The sequence below is a fragment of the Terrapene carolina genome, unplaced genomic scaffold (genome assembly GCF_002925995.2).
Source record: "Terrapene carolina triunguis isolate 2854851 unplaced genomic scaffold, T_m_triunguis-2.0 Scaffold120, whole genome shotgun sequence".
Taxonomy (NCBI): Eukaryota; Metazoa; Chordata; order Testudines; family Emydidae; genus Terrapene; species Terrapene triunguis.
Window position 1 is genome coordinate 5,269,979 of NW_020664471.1, and position 17,433 is coordinate 5,287,411.

The window sequence follows — 17,433 nt, forward strand, 5'->3', positions numbered from 1 at the left end:
TTAAGTACCCACTCTAGGGCAACACAACTGCAATCAGCACTGGGGCTTGATCCAAGGCCTAGTGAAGCCAGTGCAATTCAATGGGATTTGGATCAGGCCCTGAGTGACCAGACAGTAAGTGCCCTTTCTCTCAGAGAGGGTTGCCAGGTGTCTGTTTTTCAACTGGAACGCCCGGTCAAAAAGGGACCCTCGCGGCTCCAGTCAGCTCTGCTGACCAGCCCGTTAAAAGTACGGTCAGCAGGGCTAAGGCAGGCTCGAATCCCAACCCACTGCCTCAGCCTGGAGCCCCCTGAACTCCTCATTTCTGGCTCCACCCCAGAGCCCGCACCCCCTTCCACACCCCAATCCCAGGAGACAGTCCGGTGAAAATGAGCGAGTGCGTGAGGGGCGGGAGAGCGAGCGACAGAGGGAGGAGGGATGGAGTGAGAAGGGGGGGGCAGGGCAAGGGTGTTCGGTTTTGTGCAAGTAGAAAGTTGGCAACCCTACTCTCAGAGTGTGGATAAAATACACAATCCTGTGTAAAGGAGGAGAAATAACAGTGCAGTGTGGTGATTTGATTTACTAAAACTCACTCTGGCTTGCATGGTGCTCGAACAGTGTGGAAGCAGAACAGAGTTTCTTAGATCTTGCACTATATAATTCTCTAAATCGTTCATTCTGATGTCCTCGCATGAGCAGACTAGGTACTTATGCCGCTCATACATATGCATTTTTCTTGTCTCTGGTGCAGTAAAAGAGAATTGCTATTTTTCCTTCCAAAGTAACTTTCATTTACAGAAGCAGCGAGAAAGGAAAAACAGAACTTCCTTTTAGTAAAATAACTTTAATTCAGTTAAAATCATTGCTGCTTAATTAATCAGATGTAAATTAATTTTGTAATTGGGACAGTCATTTCATTACCTGGATTTGGTTTTCCAGTGTGATATTGTGTTGAGCTGAAAAACCTGCAATAATAAACATTAAACATTACTAAAACCTAATGTTCACATTTTGAAGGCTGAGATTATGTAGCAACATAGCCTATGAAGTTGTGTACTACCATAAGCAATCTGCAAAATAGATAGGGTCAGATCCTCAGTTGGTGTAACTAAACATAGCTTCATTGACTTCAATTGTGCTATGCCAATTTCACCAGTAGAGGATTTGGCCCTAAGGCACTTTACAACCCAAAGTCATTCACACAATAGTCACTAAACATTTTGCTGACTTCATGTTCTGCAGCTCTAGGCGACTGCCTTGCCATCCTGTAATACAAAGCTTGCCCTGCTAGTTGTTCACCCTTTACGAGAAGACAGCAACTCACTTACATCAATGGACAAGTTTACATGTTGCCTGGAGACATTTGCTTTTCACATGCTCGAGCAAGTTTAGCAAAACACTGATTATCCATTAATAATATCCCAGTGGAACTGAGCAGGCCTTTTTAGTCTTACCTGCAATTCCAAAGAATTAGTTTCAGGACGGAACTGTGGTGGGGTTTTTTTGCTTTTGTATTTTTAAGGTTTCTCTCTGTATTTTAAAAGTTCAGGCAAACAAAAACAGTCAAACAAGCAGAGCTAGAAAGTCAAAGTAGCCAAGCCCCCAGGCTAGTTCTACATCCCCAAAAGGTTATTAGGCACAGCGCTAACATCAATTCAGTGTTACAGTGAAACTTAATTCCTGTTACACTAAACATCTCCCCATGCTCTATCTTGGTCCAGTGCTCTGCACAGGGTATAATTCTGTAAGGTGTGGTACACACACGACTCCCATCCACTTCAGTGGCAATTGTGCATGCTCACTACCGTGCCAGAGGTTCTCTTTGTAGGATGGTGACTAATTTTACAGTTAACACTATTCAAAATGCAGCATAAACAGAAAAGTAAATACAGACTTACTCTTGGATTATCGGTATAAGTTGTGTGCCAAGATCCTCACAATGAAACCATCTTTCAAACAGGACGTTGGTTGATTCTCCAACATAATATCTGACAAAGTAACAACGTTAGTAAATCATTCCATTGCATAATGGTTATTTTCTAAAAAAAAAAAAAAAAATAGCATCTTTAGAGTTAATGCAATGAACTATATTTTATTAATAAGTACAGTGCATTAGAGGGACAGTGTTTTCTAGTGGCTAGCATGGAGAGTCAGGACTCTTCGGTCCTATTTTCGGCTCTAACAGTCTTGCGGAGCAACCTTGGATAAGTCACGGAGAGTGGGCGCCACAAAGGGACTGAGGCATTGCAGCACTGAGTGTCATGGTGGCTAACTTCTAGGCACCTAAAAAAAAATCACAGGAACAACACTGGGATCCACAAAGCAGTTAGGTGTCTGGCTTCCCTATACAGTGAACGGTGAGAGATAGGCACCTAAGAAAGCAATTCACAAAAAGCCAACATGCTAGGTGGGCAGCTGTCTAAGCTAGCCATGGGAGATGCTGAGGAGACGGGTGTGTGTTAAGCCCTGCCCCTCTCACAGAGATAGGCTCCTCCCGGTAGCCTGGATTTAAGTGCCTATCTCTGCTTAGTGATCCATGAATGGGAAACTGCCCTGGAGTCAGGCTGTTTAGGTTCCTCGGGTGTTTCTTGTGGGAATGAGTTAGGGCATGGCTACACTTGCAGATGTAGAGCACTTTGAGTTAAACCAGCCTTCATAGAGCGCAGTAGGGAAAGCGGTGCAATCTGTCCACACTGCCAGCTGCCAGCGCACTGGTGTGGCCACATTAGCAGCTCTTGCAATGGCCACAGAGAGCAGTGCATTGTGGTAGCTATCCCAGCATGCAAGTGGCTGCAACATGCTTTTCAAATGGGGGTGGGGTGGAGTGGAGTGTGACAGGGAGTGTGTTGTGTGTATGTGGGGGGAGCGAGAGAGTGGGTTTGGGGGGGGGGGGGCTGAGAACATGTCAGCATGCTGTCTTGTAAATTCAGACAGCAGTAGACCTCCCCTTCCCCCCCGACCTCTCTCTCTCTCACACAGCATTCCACAGTAATGGTTGCTCTGTCTCGGAGCAGATAAGCATACCGGCTGTCAAATGGAGCTTTCAAAGGCCATATCCAAAACAATGACAAGAGTGGCCACTTGACTTAAGGGGATTATGGGACGTTTCTGGAGGCTGATCAGAGCGCAGTAATGCAACACCTCGTTCACACTGAGGCTGGGGCGCATCAAACATTATTCCACTCGCCGAGGTGGAGTACCAGGAGTGCTCTAGCCATGGAGTCAGAGTGCTCTATGTGCCTTGTCAGTGTGGACGGGTAGTGAGTTAGTGCGCACGGGGCTCCTTTAATGCGCTGTAACTCGCAAGTGTAGCCAAGCTCTCTGGCTCCCATATTTGAAGGCCCCTGTTTGAAGAGAATTAAGTTAACGCAAACTAGGAACCTTTCAGTTCACATCCACAGCAGCCGCATGGGGGTGTTACAGAGCACCACTTTGGTGCACTCTGCTATTCACACCCCTATAGTCTGAGCTGTGGGGCAGGGTAGACAAGCCCTTTATTGATAGTGCTGTGCCTAATAATCTTAACAGGGATCTAGAAATAGCCTGGGGGGTTGGCTACTTTGAATTTCTAGCTTTGCTTGATTGTTTCTTTGCCTGAACACTTTTAATTTATATAAAAACCTTGTGAAAAATTCAGTGTTACGATTAAACTTAATTCCAGTGCAGCCTCAAAAGTGGGATCTGGTGCCTGGGAATATCAGAATAGTGAAAGTGAGATCCATGTTAAACACATCAAATACTGGACTGTAAGTTCCTACTCGTGATTTCTGTCATTGGTTGGCAGTGACAATGACCACTTTCTTATAATTAAGGTTTTGCTGATTACCCATACAGGCACTAAACATGCAATCTGCATTATTTGTTAGAGTAGCTATTTACTGAAAAGTGTACTTGAATACAATTTAGTTTGCCAATTGCAAACAAGATGTTGTTTTTTTATTCCTTTCATTTCTCCACAGGTTATGAAAGCAAGAATGTATCAGAATCAACAACTCTACATGAGCTTCTTAGAAACCATATGCCCCCTCTCTAACATTCCCAGATTACATCTGGGAAGCAGAAGTTTTAACCAGGAAAGGTGATTCTATTTAATGTTGGTGATGAACTTCAGTTTTAAAGTACAAATATACAAGGTTTCCTCAAGTATTAGTCTATTGTGTTTCCAGTTCAATATATCTTTGGTTTCTGGAAATAAACCAAGTGACTTTTTTAATAAATGCATATGACTCTGAGCTGTTTTGAAAGGAAGATACAGTGCTGTAGCTGAACAGTATTTCAAGTATACTGGGTGTGCCCGTAACTCAGAATCCATTCAGGTGACTTTCTGAAACATGCCTAGAACCCCGACCAGGTGTATTCTATTTGCTACCCAAGATCCATAAACCTGGAAATCCTGGACGCCCCATCATCTCAAGCATTGGCACCTTAACAGCAGGATTGTCTGGCTATGTGGACTCTCTCCTCAGGCCCTACGCTACCAGCACTCCCAGCTGTCTTCGAGACACCACTGACTTCCTGAGGAAACTACAATCCATCGGTGATCTTCCAGAAAACACCATCCTGGCCACTATGGATGTAGAATCCCTCTACACCAACATTCCACACAAAGATGGACTACAAGCCATCAGGAATAGCATCCCCGATACCATCATGGCAAACCTGGTGACTGAACTTTGTGACTTTGTCCTCACCCACAACTATTTCACATTTGGGGACAATATATACCTTCAAGTCAGCGGCACTGCTATGGGTACCCGCATGGTCCCACAGTATGCCAACATCTTTATGGCTGACTTAGAACAATGCTTCCTTAGCTCTCGTCCCCTAACGCCCCTACTCTACTTGCGCTACATTGATGATATCTTCATCATCTGGACCCATGGAAAAGAAGCCCTCGATGAATTCCACCATGATTTTAACAATTTCCATCCCACCATCAACCTCAGCCTAGACCAATCCACACAAGCGGTCCATTTCCTGGACACTACTGTGCTAATAAGCGATGGTCACATAAACACCACCCTATACCGGAAACCCACTGACCACTATACTTACCTACATGCCTCCAGCTTCCATCCAGGACACACCACACGATCCATTGTCTACAGCCAAGCTCTAAGATACAACCGCATTTGCTCCAATCCCTCAGACAGAGATAAACACCTACAAGATCTCTATCAAGCATTCTTAAAACTACAATACCCACCTGCTGAAGTGAAAAAACAGATTGACAGAGCCAGAAGAGTACCCAGAAGCCACCTACTACAGGACAGGCCCAACAAAGAAAATAACAGAACGCCACTAGCCGCCACCTTCAGCCCCCAACTGAAACCTCTCCAGCGCATCATCAAAGATCTACAACCTATCCTGAAAGATGATCCCTCACTCTCACAGATCTTGGGAGACAGACCAGTCCTCGCTTACAGACAGCCTCACAACCTTAAGCAAATACTCACCAGCAACCGCACACCATACAACAAAAACACTAACCCAGGAACCTATCCTTGCAACAAAGCCCGATGCCAGCTCTGTCCACATATCTATTCAAGTGACACCATCATAGGACCTAACCACATCAGCCACACCGTCAGGGGCTCGTTCACCTGCACATCTACCAACGTGATATATGCCATCATGTGCCAGCAATGCCCCTCTGCCATGTACATTGGCCAAACTGGACAGTCTCTACGCAAAAGAATAAATGGACACAAATCTGACATCAGGAATCATAACATTCAAAAACCAGTGGGAGAACACTTCAACCTCTCTAATCACTCAGTGACAGACTTGAAGGTGTCAGTTTTGCAACAAAAAAACTTCAAAAACAGACTCCAAAGAGAGACTGCTGAACTCGAATTAATATGCAAATTAGACACAATTAACTTAGGCCTAAACAGAGACTGGGAATGGTTGGGTCATTACACTAACTGAATTTTTTTCCCCCCATGTTAAGTTCTCACACCTTCTATGGGTCATCTCGATTATCACTTCAAAGTTTTGTCTTCTGCTGCTACTGATAGCTCATCTCAATTGATTGGCCTCTTACAATTGGTATGTGTACTTCCACCTTTTCATGTTCTCTGTATGTATAAATATCTTCTGTCTGTGTGTTCCACTCTATGCATCTGAAGAAGTGAGCTGCAGCCCAAGAAAGCTTATGCTGAAATAAATTTGTTAGTCTCTAAGGTGCCACCAGTACTCCTGTTCTTTTTGCGGATACAGACTAACACGGCTGCTACTTTGAAACATTTCTGAAAGCTGCTATTCTCAGTTCTTTTTTCTTTCTCTAGACTTCCCATTTGAACAAATTTATTCCTCTGGCTCAGCATATCTCTATAGGGAGTTCTTTTGGCTACTGTGACATGCCCCAATAGAAAGATCACAGCTCTTCAATGTCATGTTTTCCTGAATGTAGCTAATGAAAAAAATGGATAACTCTGTTACTGCTATTGTTTAAGCCTTCTGTAAATCACATGAATAGCTGAAAACTCAGCTTGGTCAGTCTTCAGGGGCGGCAGTTTGTATAATTTTTGGTGGTGCCCAGAACGGGTCCAAGACCCCTCCCCCCACACACACACACACACACCTGCCTAAAGCTCTGGGAGGGAGTTTAGGTGCAGGGGGGTTTGGGCTCTGGAAGGGAGTTTGGGTGCAGGAGGGGGTAAGGGGTGCAGGCTCTGGGATGGAGTTTAGGTGCATGGTGAGGGCTCTGGACTTGGGCAGGGAGTTGGGGTGCAGGAGGGAGTGTGGAGGGTGGGCTCTGGGAGGGAGTTTGGGTGCGGGAGGGGGTGAGGGGCTGGGGCAGAAAGTTAGGGTGCGGGAGGGGGTGAGGGATGCGGCGCTTACCTTGGGCGGCTCCCGAAAGCGACCCTAACACCCCTCTGGCAGTGGCTCCTAGCTGGGGGGCCTGGGGGTCTCCGCGCACTGCTGCTCGCAGGCACCACCCCCACAGCTCCCATTTGCTGCAGTTCCAATGGCAGAGTCGGCGCTCGGGGCAGGGGCAGCGCACAGAGACACCCGCCCCCAGGGGCCGCAGGGACGTACTGGCCACTTCCTGGAGTGGCACGCCGTGTGGAGTGAGTGTGGGCAGGAAGCCGCTTTAGCCCCGCTGCACTGCTGGTGGTGGTGGCGGGGGCCCCCGGGCCCTTTTAAATTGCCCAGGGGTGGTAGATGGGGCCGGGAGATGCTCTGGGGGAGGCATGCAAGGGCGGCAAGCTGGGCCGGGGCAGAGACCTGGCCCCGAACTTTGGTGGAGCCGGGCGACCGTGGTCTGAATATTCCTGGTGCACGGGCACCACGGGCCCATACAACTCACCGCCCCTGTCAGTCTTATGCAGACAGTAACAGCAATCCCCTTCTAAATTGGCCCAAGTCACTGCTATCACTTGCATTGTTAAACACTTAAATTCAGCAGGGCTAAAAACCAAAGCTTGATCCTGTTCCCAGTGACGTCAACAGTAACACTTCTACTGATTTCAATGGGAAATCAATGAGCAACACTGAAAAACACAGAGCCATTCTGAGCTACCGTTGATTTAGAGATTTTTGTCTAGTAGTTAGAGGTGTAGACATACATTTTGTTCCTGACTCCGCCACTCCTCTACCTCTCTATCTTTTGGTTTTTAAATGAAATTAACGATACAGTGTGCCAGTAATCTTGTAAACCTTGCTTGTTTCATGGTTTTAAAGTATTCTGAGATCCTTAGATGAAAGTTAGTATGTAAGTGCAAACATATAACATATTTATATAAGACATTTCAGTGAAGAACACATTAGCTAAACCATTTACTAAATTGTGTGTGTGTAATAAATACATGCAATTTCCATTGGTAATTTACCAGGAAAGAAGTAGAATACAATACTGTAGTGAAACAATAACTGATTCTCATATTTTGAAGTTTAACAGATTAACTATATGTCCAAAGTAGAAAACCATATTTCACCTAAGTCCATCTGTTTCTGTGTTTAGCCTTTTCCTCTCAATCACGAGTCCCACAGTATTTGCATATCTCTGAGGAGAATGTGGTATCCTGGCAGGTAGGAGAAACATCTGCCCAGACAAAGATATTGGAAACAATAAATATAACAGTGTCATGTAGGTTTATTTTCTTTTTTGCAGGCCTTTGGTTCACCCTCTCGCTTATTCTCTATTCCTGTTGATATGATGTTTCTTGGCAACTGAGCGCACGTTGATACCAGCAGCAAAACAGATGCTGTTGCTAGCTTTCTCAGGCTGGTGTCCTGTTAATGACAAGCTTTCATTCAGCAGCAGGCATTGCCTTCTCGGATATTGAGCTGCTCTCTTGCCAGCTGTATCATTTGTGGCTGTTAGACAATCAAAATGAGGAACCAACTGGTCACCCTACCTGAGATCTAGAAAGTTACTATAATTTCTGAGCTGTGGTAAGTGAAATTAAAGGAAAGCTTGTTGTTAGCACAACAGGATTCCTAAATTAGTCCTCCATTACTATTTCTCCAACATGGCAAGTGCTTATCATTGACTGATAGGGCATGTGGTTCTCTCCAGACCCAACTGACTAATAGGAGGTACTCGATCTGAGAGAAAAAAGACAAACTGTGTGTGGGTCTGCGACTGCAGTTTGGAAATAAACTTGTTTTCCAGCAGCTACCTGCCTAAGTAGGCTAGTGCTGTGGTTAAACCCTGAGACTTTGTAAATAAGTGAACAAGGATTTGCCCCAATGTCCTTGGACAAAATGTTCCCTCCTTCTCCACACTATTTCCGGTGTTGTGTCTGGCTGCCATTTTATATCCCAGTTGTTGCTGCTTTTCACTGAAATTTTACGTGCAATATATTGTTTGTGTAGTGGTTTGGTACCTTTTAGAATGGCATTTATTATATTGAATTCAAAATATTATTAATCATTAATTGATCATTATTTTATCTTGCACTGCAGTGGAAGGTTGATTTGAAATACTTGTTATGAGAGTCATTTAACACGTGCAATAATGACAAAAACAAACCCCAGTTTACCTCCCCTTCTCTGATGTGGATATCTCTGCGGTTTCCATTTTCAATTATCTTCAAGCACATGTCTCCTTCCACCTGGTAAAATAACTGTATAGAAAAAATGACGACAAAGCATGTACATTTACTAAGGAGGCTCTAGCCTGCAATCCTTTGATCCATAAGGATCTCTTGACAAGGGGGCGGGGCTAACTCAGGGAGGACAGAGGTTTAAAAAGCCAGCTCCTAAGCAACCAGAGGCGGTAGCAAAGCAATCAGGGGAATTTTGTGAGAGAGTGTAGAGAGGGAGCATGAGAACCAGAAACACTTAACAAATAGACTCCATAGTTAGACCAATAGCCCTCTCCCCCACCCAAAACAAAGAACAAACAAATAATCCCCACCTTTAAAGAGTACAAATATTGTAGGCAGAATTCCATCAGCAGGGTGGGGAGCTATCCGGTTTATTGCACTGAATGCAGCATGTGTGATTACCTGCCTTGTGGAGGGGAGGGATACGTGTGCATTTGATACAAGCAACTCATGCTCCTCCAGGACTGAGTACGGTCTCCAGAGGACAGAGTGGCTGAACTAGAGGAGCTAAGGGAGGCACAGAGGTATATAGCTGAGACTATCAGGAACACAGTAAAGCGGTCCCATTCTGATAGTTTTGACCACCTATGTGCCGTTGAGGAGGATGAAAGTCTTGGAGAAGGAGAAATCAAGCTGGAGAGGAAGGAAACTATCCCATAGTTGGGACCCTTCTTCCAGATGATGTCATGGTATCCTCTTGCACAGACCCCAGTTATTAGGAAGAGACAGGTAATAGTAATGAGGAATTCAATTATTAGAAATATAGATGGTTGGGTTTGTGGTGACTAGGAGAACCGCGTGGTGAACTGCCTGCTGGGTGTGTAGGTTATGCATCTAGATAGACCAGTGGTCACCAACCCGTAAATCCTGGAGACTCTCTCAGTCAATCACGATCTCTGTCCGCAGCGGTGCTGCCTGATGCTAAGACAGGCTCCCTGCCTGCCGCGGCCCCACGCCACTCCCAGAAGTGGCCAACATGCCCCCCCGTGACCCCGCCGGTGGTGGGAGGGGCCAGGGGTCTCTGCGCGCTGGTCCTGCCTGGAAGGGAGGTGTGGCCAATGGGAGCTGCTGGGGTGGTGCCTGCAGAGAGGGACAGCATGTGGAGCCACGTGCCTCCCCCAGGGGCCGCAGAGGCGCATTGGACCCTTCCGGGAGCGGCATGGCCACATGGTGCACTACTGGCTGGCAGGGTGCGGGGGTGGCCCAGCTCATGATGGGGAGGAGGTGCCAATGTGCCTGAGTGGGGCCAAGCCCCGCTTCACCGCCACCTGGGATCCACCTGAGGTAAGCGCCCCCCTCCTGGAACCAGCACCCTGAACCCCAGCCCTGACCCCCCCTCCCAGAGCCAGCGCCCCATGCCCCCTCCTGCATTACAACACTCTGCCCCAGCCCGGAGCCCCCTCCTACATCCAAACTCTCTTCCAGAGCCAGCACCCCATGCCCCCTCCCGCACCCCAACTCTGCCCCAGGCTCAGCCTGGAGCCCACACTGTGAACCCCTTAGCCCCAGCTCAGAACCCCAACCCCCTCCCAGCCCAGTGAAAGTGAGTGAGGGTGGGGGAGAGCGAGCGACGGAGAGAGGGGGGTTGGAGTGAGTGGGGCAGGGCCTCGGGGAAGGGGCGGGGCCTCAGGAAGGGGTGGGGTAGATCCTGGGCTGCCCTTAAATTCAAAAAGCGATCTTGGAAGTAAAAAAAGGTTGGAGACACTGATAATGAGGTGGGCCAAAAAAAGAATTGAAGAGCAACTAGCAAAAGACACAATAACAAACAGCAATTTTTTCAGTACATCAGAAGTAGGAAGCCTGACAAACAATCAGTGGGGCCACGGATAATCAAGGGGACAAAGAAACACTCAAGGAATACAAGGCCATTGAGGAGAAGCTAAATGAATTTTTTGCATCGGTCTTCACTGCAGAGGATGTGAGGGAGATTCCCACACCTGAGCCATTCTTTTTAGGTGACAAATCTGGGGAACTGTCCCAGATTGAGGTGTCACTAGAGGAGGTTTTGGAACAAACTGATAAAATTAAACAGTAATAAGTCACCAGGACCAGATGGTGTCCTGAAGGAACTCAAATGCGAAATTGCGGAACTAGTAACTATGGTATGTAAAGTCTTGTTTTAATTCAGACTCTGTACCAGATGACTGGAGGATAGCTAATGTAATGCCTATTTTTGAAAAAGGCATTCCTTGCAATTACATGCTGGTAATCCTAACTTCAATACTGGGAAATTGATTGAACTATAGTAAAGTACAGAATTATCAGACACATAGATGAACATGATATGTTGGGGAAGAGTCAACATGGTTTTTGTAAAGGGAAGTCATGCCTCGTCAAGATATTAGAATTCTTTGAGGGTGTCCAGTTGAAATAGTGTACAGTAACTCCTCATTTAACATTGTAGTTATGTTCCTGAAAAATGCAACTTTAAGTGAAACAATGTTAAACAAATCCAATTTTCCCATAAGATTTAATGTAAATACGTGGGGTTAGGTTCCAAGAAAATTTTGGGGGGGCAGACAAAAGGCATTATATACTGTACAGTATTGTACTGTGGTTGGGAAGTGCCCCTGGCTTACCCCACACAGGCACAGCCCGCTGCAGGCAAGGACGCTAGGAAGCACCTTGCACAGCAGCAGTGGCAGCTTCCCCCGAGAAGAACAGGCGCCGACTTTGCCGGGGGATGCTCCAGGCCTGCCTCTTCCCGTCCCCGCTCCACTCCAGGCCCACCTCTTCCCATCCTCACTCCACCTCCTCTCCGGAGCACGCCGTGTCTCCGCTCCACCCCCACCCCCCATTTGGTGGCACTTAGGACTTTCTGGGAGGGAGGGGGAGGAGCGGAGATGCGGCACTTCCCCGCTCCTCCCCCTCCCTCCCAGAAAGTCGTAACCGCCGCCAAACAGTTTGGCGGTGAGGGAAGCGCTGGGAGGGAGGGGGAGGAGGCGGAGAAGAGGAACTTGTGCCATGCTCCCTTGTAAAGTTGCTGCTTTTCCACAGAATCTTACAAGCAGTGGACAGAGCAGGCAGCCAAACGACGATATAAGGGAGCATTGTACAACTTTAAACGAGCATGTTCCCTAATTGAGCAGCGACATAACTTTGAAACAACGTTAAGCGGGAGGATGTTAAGTGAGGAGTTACTGTACTTGGACTTTCAGAAAGCCTTTGAGAAGATCCCGCATCAAAGGCTCTTAAGCAAAGTAAGCAGTCATGGGATAAGAGGAAAGGTCCTCTCATGGATCAGTAACTGATTAAAAGATTAAAAGTTGGACTGGATGACAGGGGATGGATCACTCGATAATTGCCCTGTTCTGTTCATTCCTGCTGAAACATATGGTACTGGCCACTGTTGGAAGAGAGGATAGTGGGCTAGATGGACTATTGGTCTGAATCAAGATGGACTATTGGTCTGAACCAGTAAGACCATTTTTATGTATCAGTAGATTCAATATAGCCACTTCAACTGCTGTATACCTAGACATAAGATCCAATAAAATTACTCTTTGACTGTAACTTTACAGTGTCAGATTTTCATTCAACCCAATGGGAGTTAGGCACCTAACCCGCTTAGTGCTCTTGAAAATGTCACTGAGTACCCATCTGCATCTTTAGGCATCTAAATTCCTTTGAAAATCATGGGACTTCGTGTATGTCTGGAGATCACGCAAAGGGTTATTGTGGCCATATTTGGTGTCTCGTGCATGTCAGTTTAGGAGTGAGTGACACTCTACTTGTTCTCCATTAGTACTATTGTATTTGACTTCTCATTATGCCATATTTCAGTTCAACTGAAACGTGCTTCCCTTTTACATTTAAAATCTTTTTCAACTAGTCAGTGAAATTAAATGCCAGATTTTCAGAGGCCCTCAAGATAGCCTTCAACTATTCATGCCCACTCTTTCACAACTACTCATGCCTGCTCTTTTACAGATGTTTGTTTGAGCTTTCCAAAATGGGAGCAAAACCCCACTTGTACACTAATGCACTTAATTTCTGTCGCTGCTACTGCACCTCTTCCCACTGTGTATGTGAAGGGATTGGCCATTGAATTCGGGTAGCTGCAGATCTAACAGACCCAGCCCTCTCCTCCAATGGCCCTCCCTCAGCCCTCCCCCCCGTCCCTCTCTTCATGACTGTAAGGTACTATCTGCCTGGAGCTCTGGACTTTGCAATGCACTGGAGTCACATCTGTTCTCGACACAATTAAACTACAGATCTGTTCTTCTGTAAGCAGGGCTCTGTGTGGCCTGGATTAGGGGCACAATTTCCCTCATTCTATGTAAACCAGAGCAAAAATAAAGAAACTTTACGTCTCTCACTGTGCTGCCCACCCCCTGACTTAACCAACAGTCCCTCCCCACCACTGTAACTGCTTCCATATGGCTTACATTTGCTCTAGGACTCTCAAACCAGATAGGTATCTAAATGGATGCAATTGCTGGTGCTGTTAATTTTACTGATAATACTTGCGGCATGGTTAAGGCCCAGTTAAAAATCATGGCTATGATGAGACTAACTTTCTTTGCAGTGTTTTGGTATTTCTGTTTCTAATCCTGGCAAAAATCAGGACGTGTGTGAACATTCAGAACAAAACAAAACCAAAAAAACAACGTTGTTCTTATTCCAGAAAATAGTCTTACTTGATTTTTCCTGTTCTTACCTGATTCCAAACCAGTTCACACGTTTCTAGAAAATGGAATGGTAAAGGAGGAGACCTGCTTTTATAATGTGTGTACTGAAAAACAGCCCCCCCCTCCCCATTGCTTACTTCATGTTAGGGGGTATTAATATGGACAGGGGCGCCAGAACTGGGGGGAGAGGAGGGGCTGGGGCCATGCTCCCCCCTCCCCCATTTTTACATGCAGTAAGAGTGAGCAACAGGGGGAGGGAGGTGGAGAGGAGCGGGTGGGGGGCAGGGTCCCGGGAGAAGAGGCAGCACAGGAGCGGGGCCTTGGGGGAAAGGTGGCGTGGGTGGGGCAAGGCCACAGTTTGGGCACCTGTGGGACCCTCCACACACACAGTTAGAAACTTTCTGCCACTCCTGAATGTGGATAAATTATAGCACTGACTTCATAGGTAGCACATAATGGAGGCTAGGGAAGGATAGACCTCCCCAAACCTCGTGCTGTTGGGGGCTGGGGGGCAGTGGTGGATTATCACATGGGCCTATGGGTTCCATGCTCAGGGGCCCCAGCCAATTTGGGACCCCCTGAAAAATCTTCCCGTGCCATGGCCCTGGCACGAGGAGATCTTGCTCCCCGCTGCGGAGCTTTTCTGATCTCGGGGCCACAGAGGAGGGCAGAGGGGGTCTGAAAGGAGTGAGTGGGGGGTGGGGCCTCAGGGGGGAAGAGGCGGAGTGGAGGCAGAATGGGGAACAGGGCTGAATGGGAACGGGGCCATGGGCGGAATGGGGGCAGACTGTGGGGGAAGGGGTGGGGCCATGGGCGGGGCCGTGGGCAGAAGGGGCGGAATGGGGGAGGGGCTCCAGGCTCGGAACTCCAGCAAGGGCCCAGAGCTCCACCGCTGTCCCAGCCAGGGCTGAGAGCTCAACCCCGGCCCGTGGCCCTCAGACCCCAGCCAGAGCCATGGGGAGGAGGGACCAAGCTCTTACCCCCCACCCCAGCCCACCCCAGCTGAGGCCACAGGGGGGCTGAGAGCAGTGAGTGGGGGCGTGGCCTTGATCGGAAGAGGCAGGGCAGGGGGCTAGCCTTCCCTGGGAGGAAGCTTCACCCACTGCCCATGTCTGAATTGTTCACCTAACCATGGTCTGAATCCCTTTATTGTCCCTGTATTCCATTTAACCTCCCCTATCTCTCTCCCTCCCCTCCCCCCCACTGCCTTGTCATTTTTCTTTGGTCTGGTGTCAGTGCGTGATTGTGTAAAATGCCACAATAGGCTTCACTGACAAGGCTGATGGCTCATTTTACAGCATAAAGTGACTCGAGTGAAAGATTGCTCTATAACCCGTCCCTTTTGGGGGAATTTTAAGACTGACAGTGACGATCACAAAGGCCTGTTCATTGGCTATGTTGGTAATTGAAAAGTAGCTTCTGAAGTGCTCTCTTTGGTAGCCATATTTTGCTGATATCTGCTGCTCAGGGTGCTGCTGCAGAACATTACCATGGAAACATAGACTAGGAAGACAGAAAGGGCCAAGGTCTGCTAATGTCCAGCCCCAGGAAATCACTCAGGCACAGTTACATCCTCTCTTCCTAATGGCTAACTCCCAACTTTATTGCTGCGACTAAAAATAAAAATCTCAAAGTGCCCTGATTGTAAAATTCCTCCCTGATCCCAAAGTTGTTCTGTTTATACCTCTATGGGTGAATTTCACCCTTGTGCAGAGGTAAAGTTGTCAACTTTCTAATTGCACAAAACCGAACACCCTTGCCACACCCCTGCCATGCCCCTGTCCCGAGGTCATGCCCCTCCTCCACCCCTGCTCTGAGGCCCCACCCCCCCACTCACTCCATTCCCCATCATCCATCGCTCACTTTCCCCCACCCTCACTCACTTTAACTTGGCTGGGGCAGGGGGTTGGGGTGCGGGAGAGGGTGAGGGCTCCAGCTGGAGGTGCAAGCTCCGGGGTGGGGCCGGAAATGAGGGGTTAAGGGTGTTGGAGGGGGTGTGATGGGTTGGATCACAGAACCCCCCTTGGGACCTGCCAACTGATGTGTCAAGACTACTTCTGCCCCTGCTTTCCTGCCCTGGCAGCTTGGGACTTCAGTGCCCAGCGTGGTTTGAGCCAGACCTGCTAGCCTGCTGCAAACCCAGACCCAGGTCTGAACCACGTCCCTGAACAGCTGTAGGCTTAATTGAAAGCAACGTAAGAAGGGTTCCTGTCTTTAACACTCAGATGCCCAACGCCCAATGGGGTCCAAACCCCAAATAAATCTGTTTTACCCTGTATAAAGCTTATACAGGGTAAACTCATAAATTGTTCGCCTGCTATAACACTGATAGAGAGATATGCACAGCTGTTTGGGGCCCCCCTCCCCCAGGTATTAATACATACCCCGGGTTAATTAATAAGTAAAAAGTGATTTTATTAAATACAGAAAGTAGGATTTAAGTGGTTCCAAGTAGTAACAGACAGAACAAAATGAATTACCAAGTAAAATAAAATAAAATCATAGAATGTCAGGGTTGGAAGGGACCTCAGGAGGTCATCTAGTCCAACTCCCTGCTCAAAGCAGGACCAATCCCCAGACAGATTTTTGCCCCAGATCCCTAAATGGCCCCCTCAAGGATTGAACTCACAACCCTGGGTTTAGCAGGCCAATGCTCAAACCACTGAGCTATCTACGGTGGACAGGCTTTGTTCACATGATTTAGCTTGTGTCTACTGCATTTTCCCATTTCTTTGTGTCCCCTGGTAGGCACTCTGATGCAGATACTTCTGCCTCTTTGGAGAAGGCTTTTAATTCAGGCATGTGTTTGAGGCTTTGGCAAGGAAAGGGTGTACTGCAACCATGCCTGCTCTTGGCCCTTCCCTCTGGAATTTCTGTGGGCTGGACCCCACTCCCATGTGAAGCTTCACCCATGCAGAGATTTTTTCCTCCTGCCTTGAAGAGACAGTTTTATCTCTTACAAGCATAACAAGATCATCTGTCAATGGGGTGCTTTGGATTGGTAAGATCCCCTTGGATACCCCTCTTTCTTTTAGTTGGGGGGGGTGCCCCCTTCCAGTAGATATGACCCCCACTTTTTCCTTAAACCCTGATCCACAGGAGAGGGATCTGGCATTTTAAATGCAGATTCTTCACCCTCCTCCTGGGAAAGATCCTCCCTACAAAAGGTGGGCAGACTCTCCACCCCGCCCTCACCTTCCATCTGGGCTTCCCTCTCTGGGTCAGACACTCCTGTGTCCCCCAAAAGGGAAGGTGACCCTGGTCCAGCTGTGGGCTACAGGAACTGGCTATAACCATCCCTGCCCCCAGAGCTGCATTCTTTGCTGCTACAGAGGAATCTAAGAGACACCTTCCTATTCCCCCAGCAGTCCATGTGACTTCACCCTCCCCTCCGGGGCTTTTAGCACAAGATTCCGTCTCACTGCTAACCAACCCTGGCACAGATTCTGCCACATTAAAGAAATCATTCCCTAGTAGAAAAGGTGCAAAATTGTGTGCCACTGTTGCAACAGTCAGCTCAGCCTGCAAAGGACTAGTTTGCATTTGTACTTTAGCTAAAGGTGCAAGGACTTTGTAACCTCCCACCAGTTCTAATTCTGCCATTTTCCCTGGCAACAAATCCTTCTCCTGGATCAGGTCCCTCCTGACCACAGAAATTTCAGCCCCCGGATCTCTCAATCCAACGAGTAATTCGCCATTCAGTTTAATGGCATGCATATGCTCACTGCTTGGTTGTGCAGAAGCAAGCTTTACAAATCCTGTGT

At 47.6% G+C, this 17,433-nt stretch overlaps 1 protein-coding gene across 1 annotated transcript in view; it reads right to left on the minus strand.

Moving 5' to 3' along the window:
* The window catches only part of HAAO (3-hydroxyanthranilate 3,4-dioxygenase), a 64,049-nt gene that overhangs the window by 29,817 nt on the left and 16,799 nt on the right, over positions 1-17,433 (minus strand). The window contains exons 3-6 of the mRNA XM_026652534.1: positions 8,973-9,056; positions 7,923-8,029; positions 1,878-1,967; positions 901-944 (exon numbers count right to left, since the gene is read on the minus strand). Coding sequence (XP_026508319.1) covers positions 901-944; positions 1,878-1,967; positions 7,923-8,029; positions 8,973-9,056 — 325 coding nt within the window. The remainder of the gene's footprint in view (positions 1-900; positions 945-1,877; positions 1,968-7,922; positions 8,030-8,972; positions 9,057-17,433) is intronic.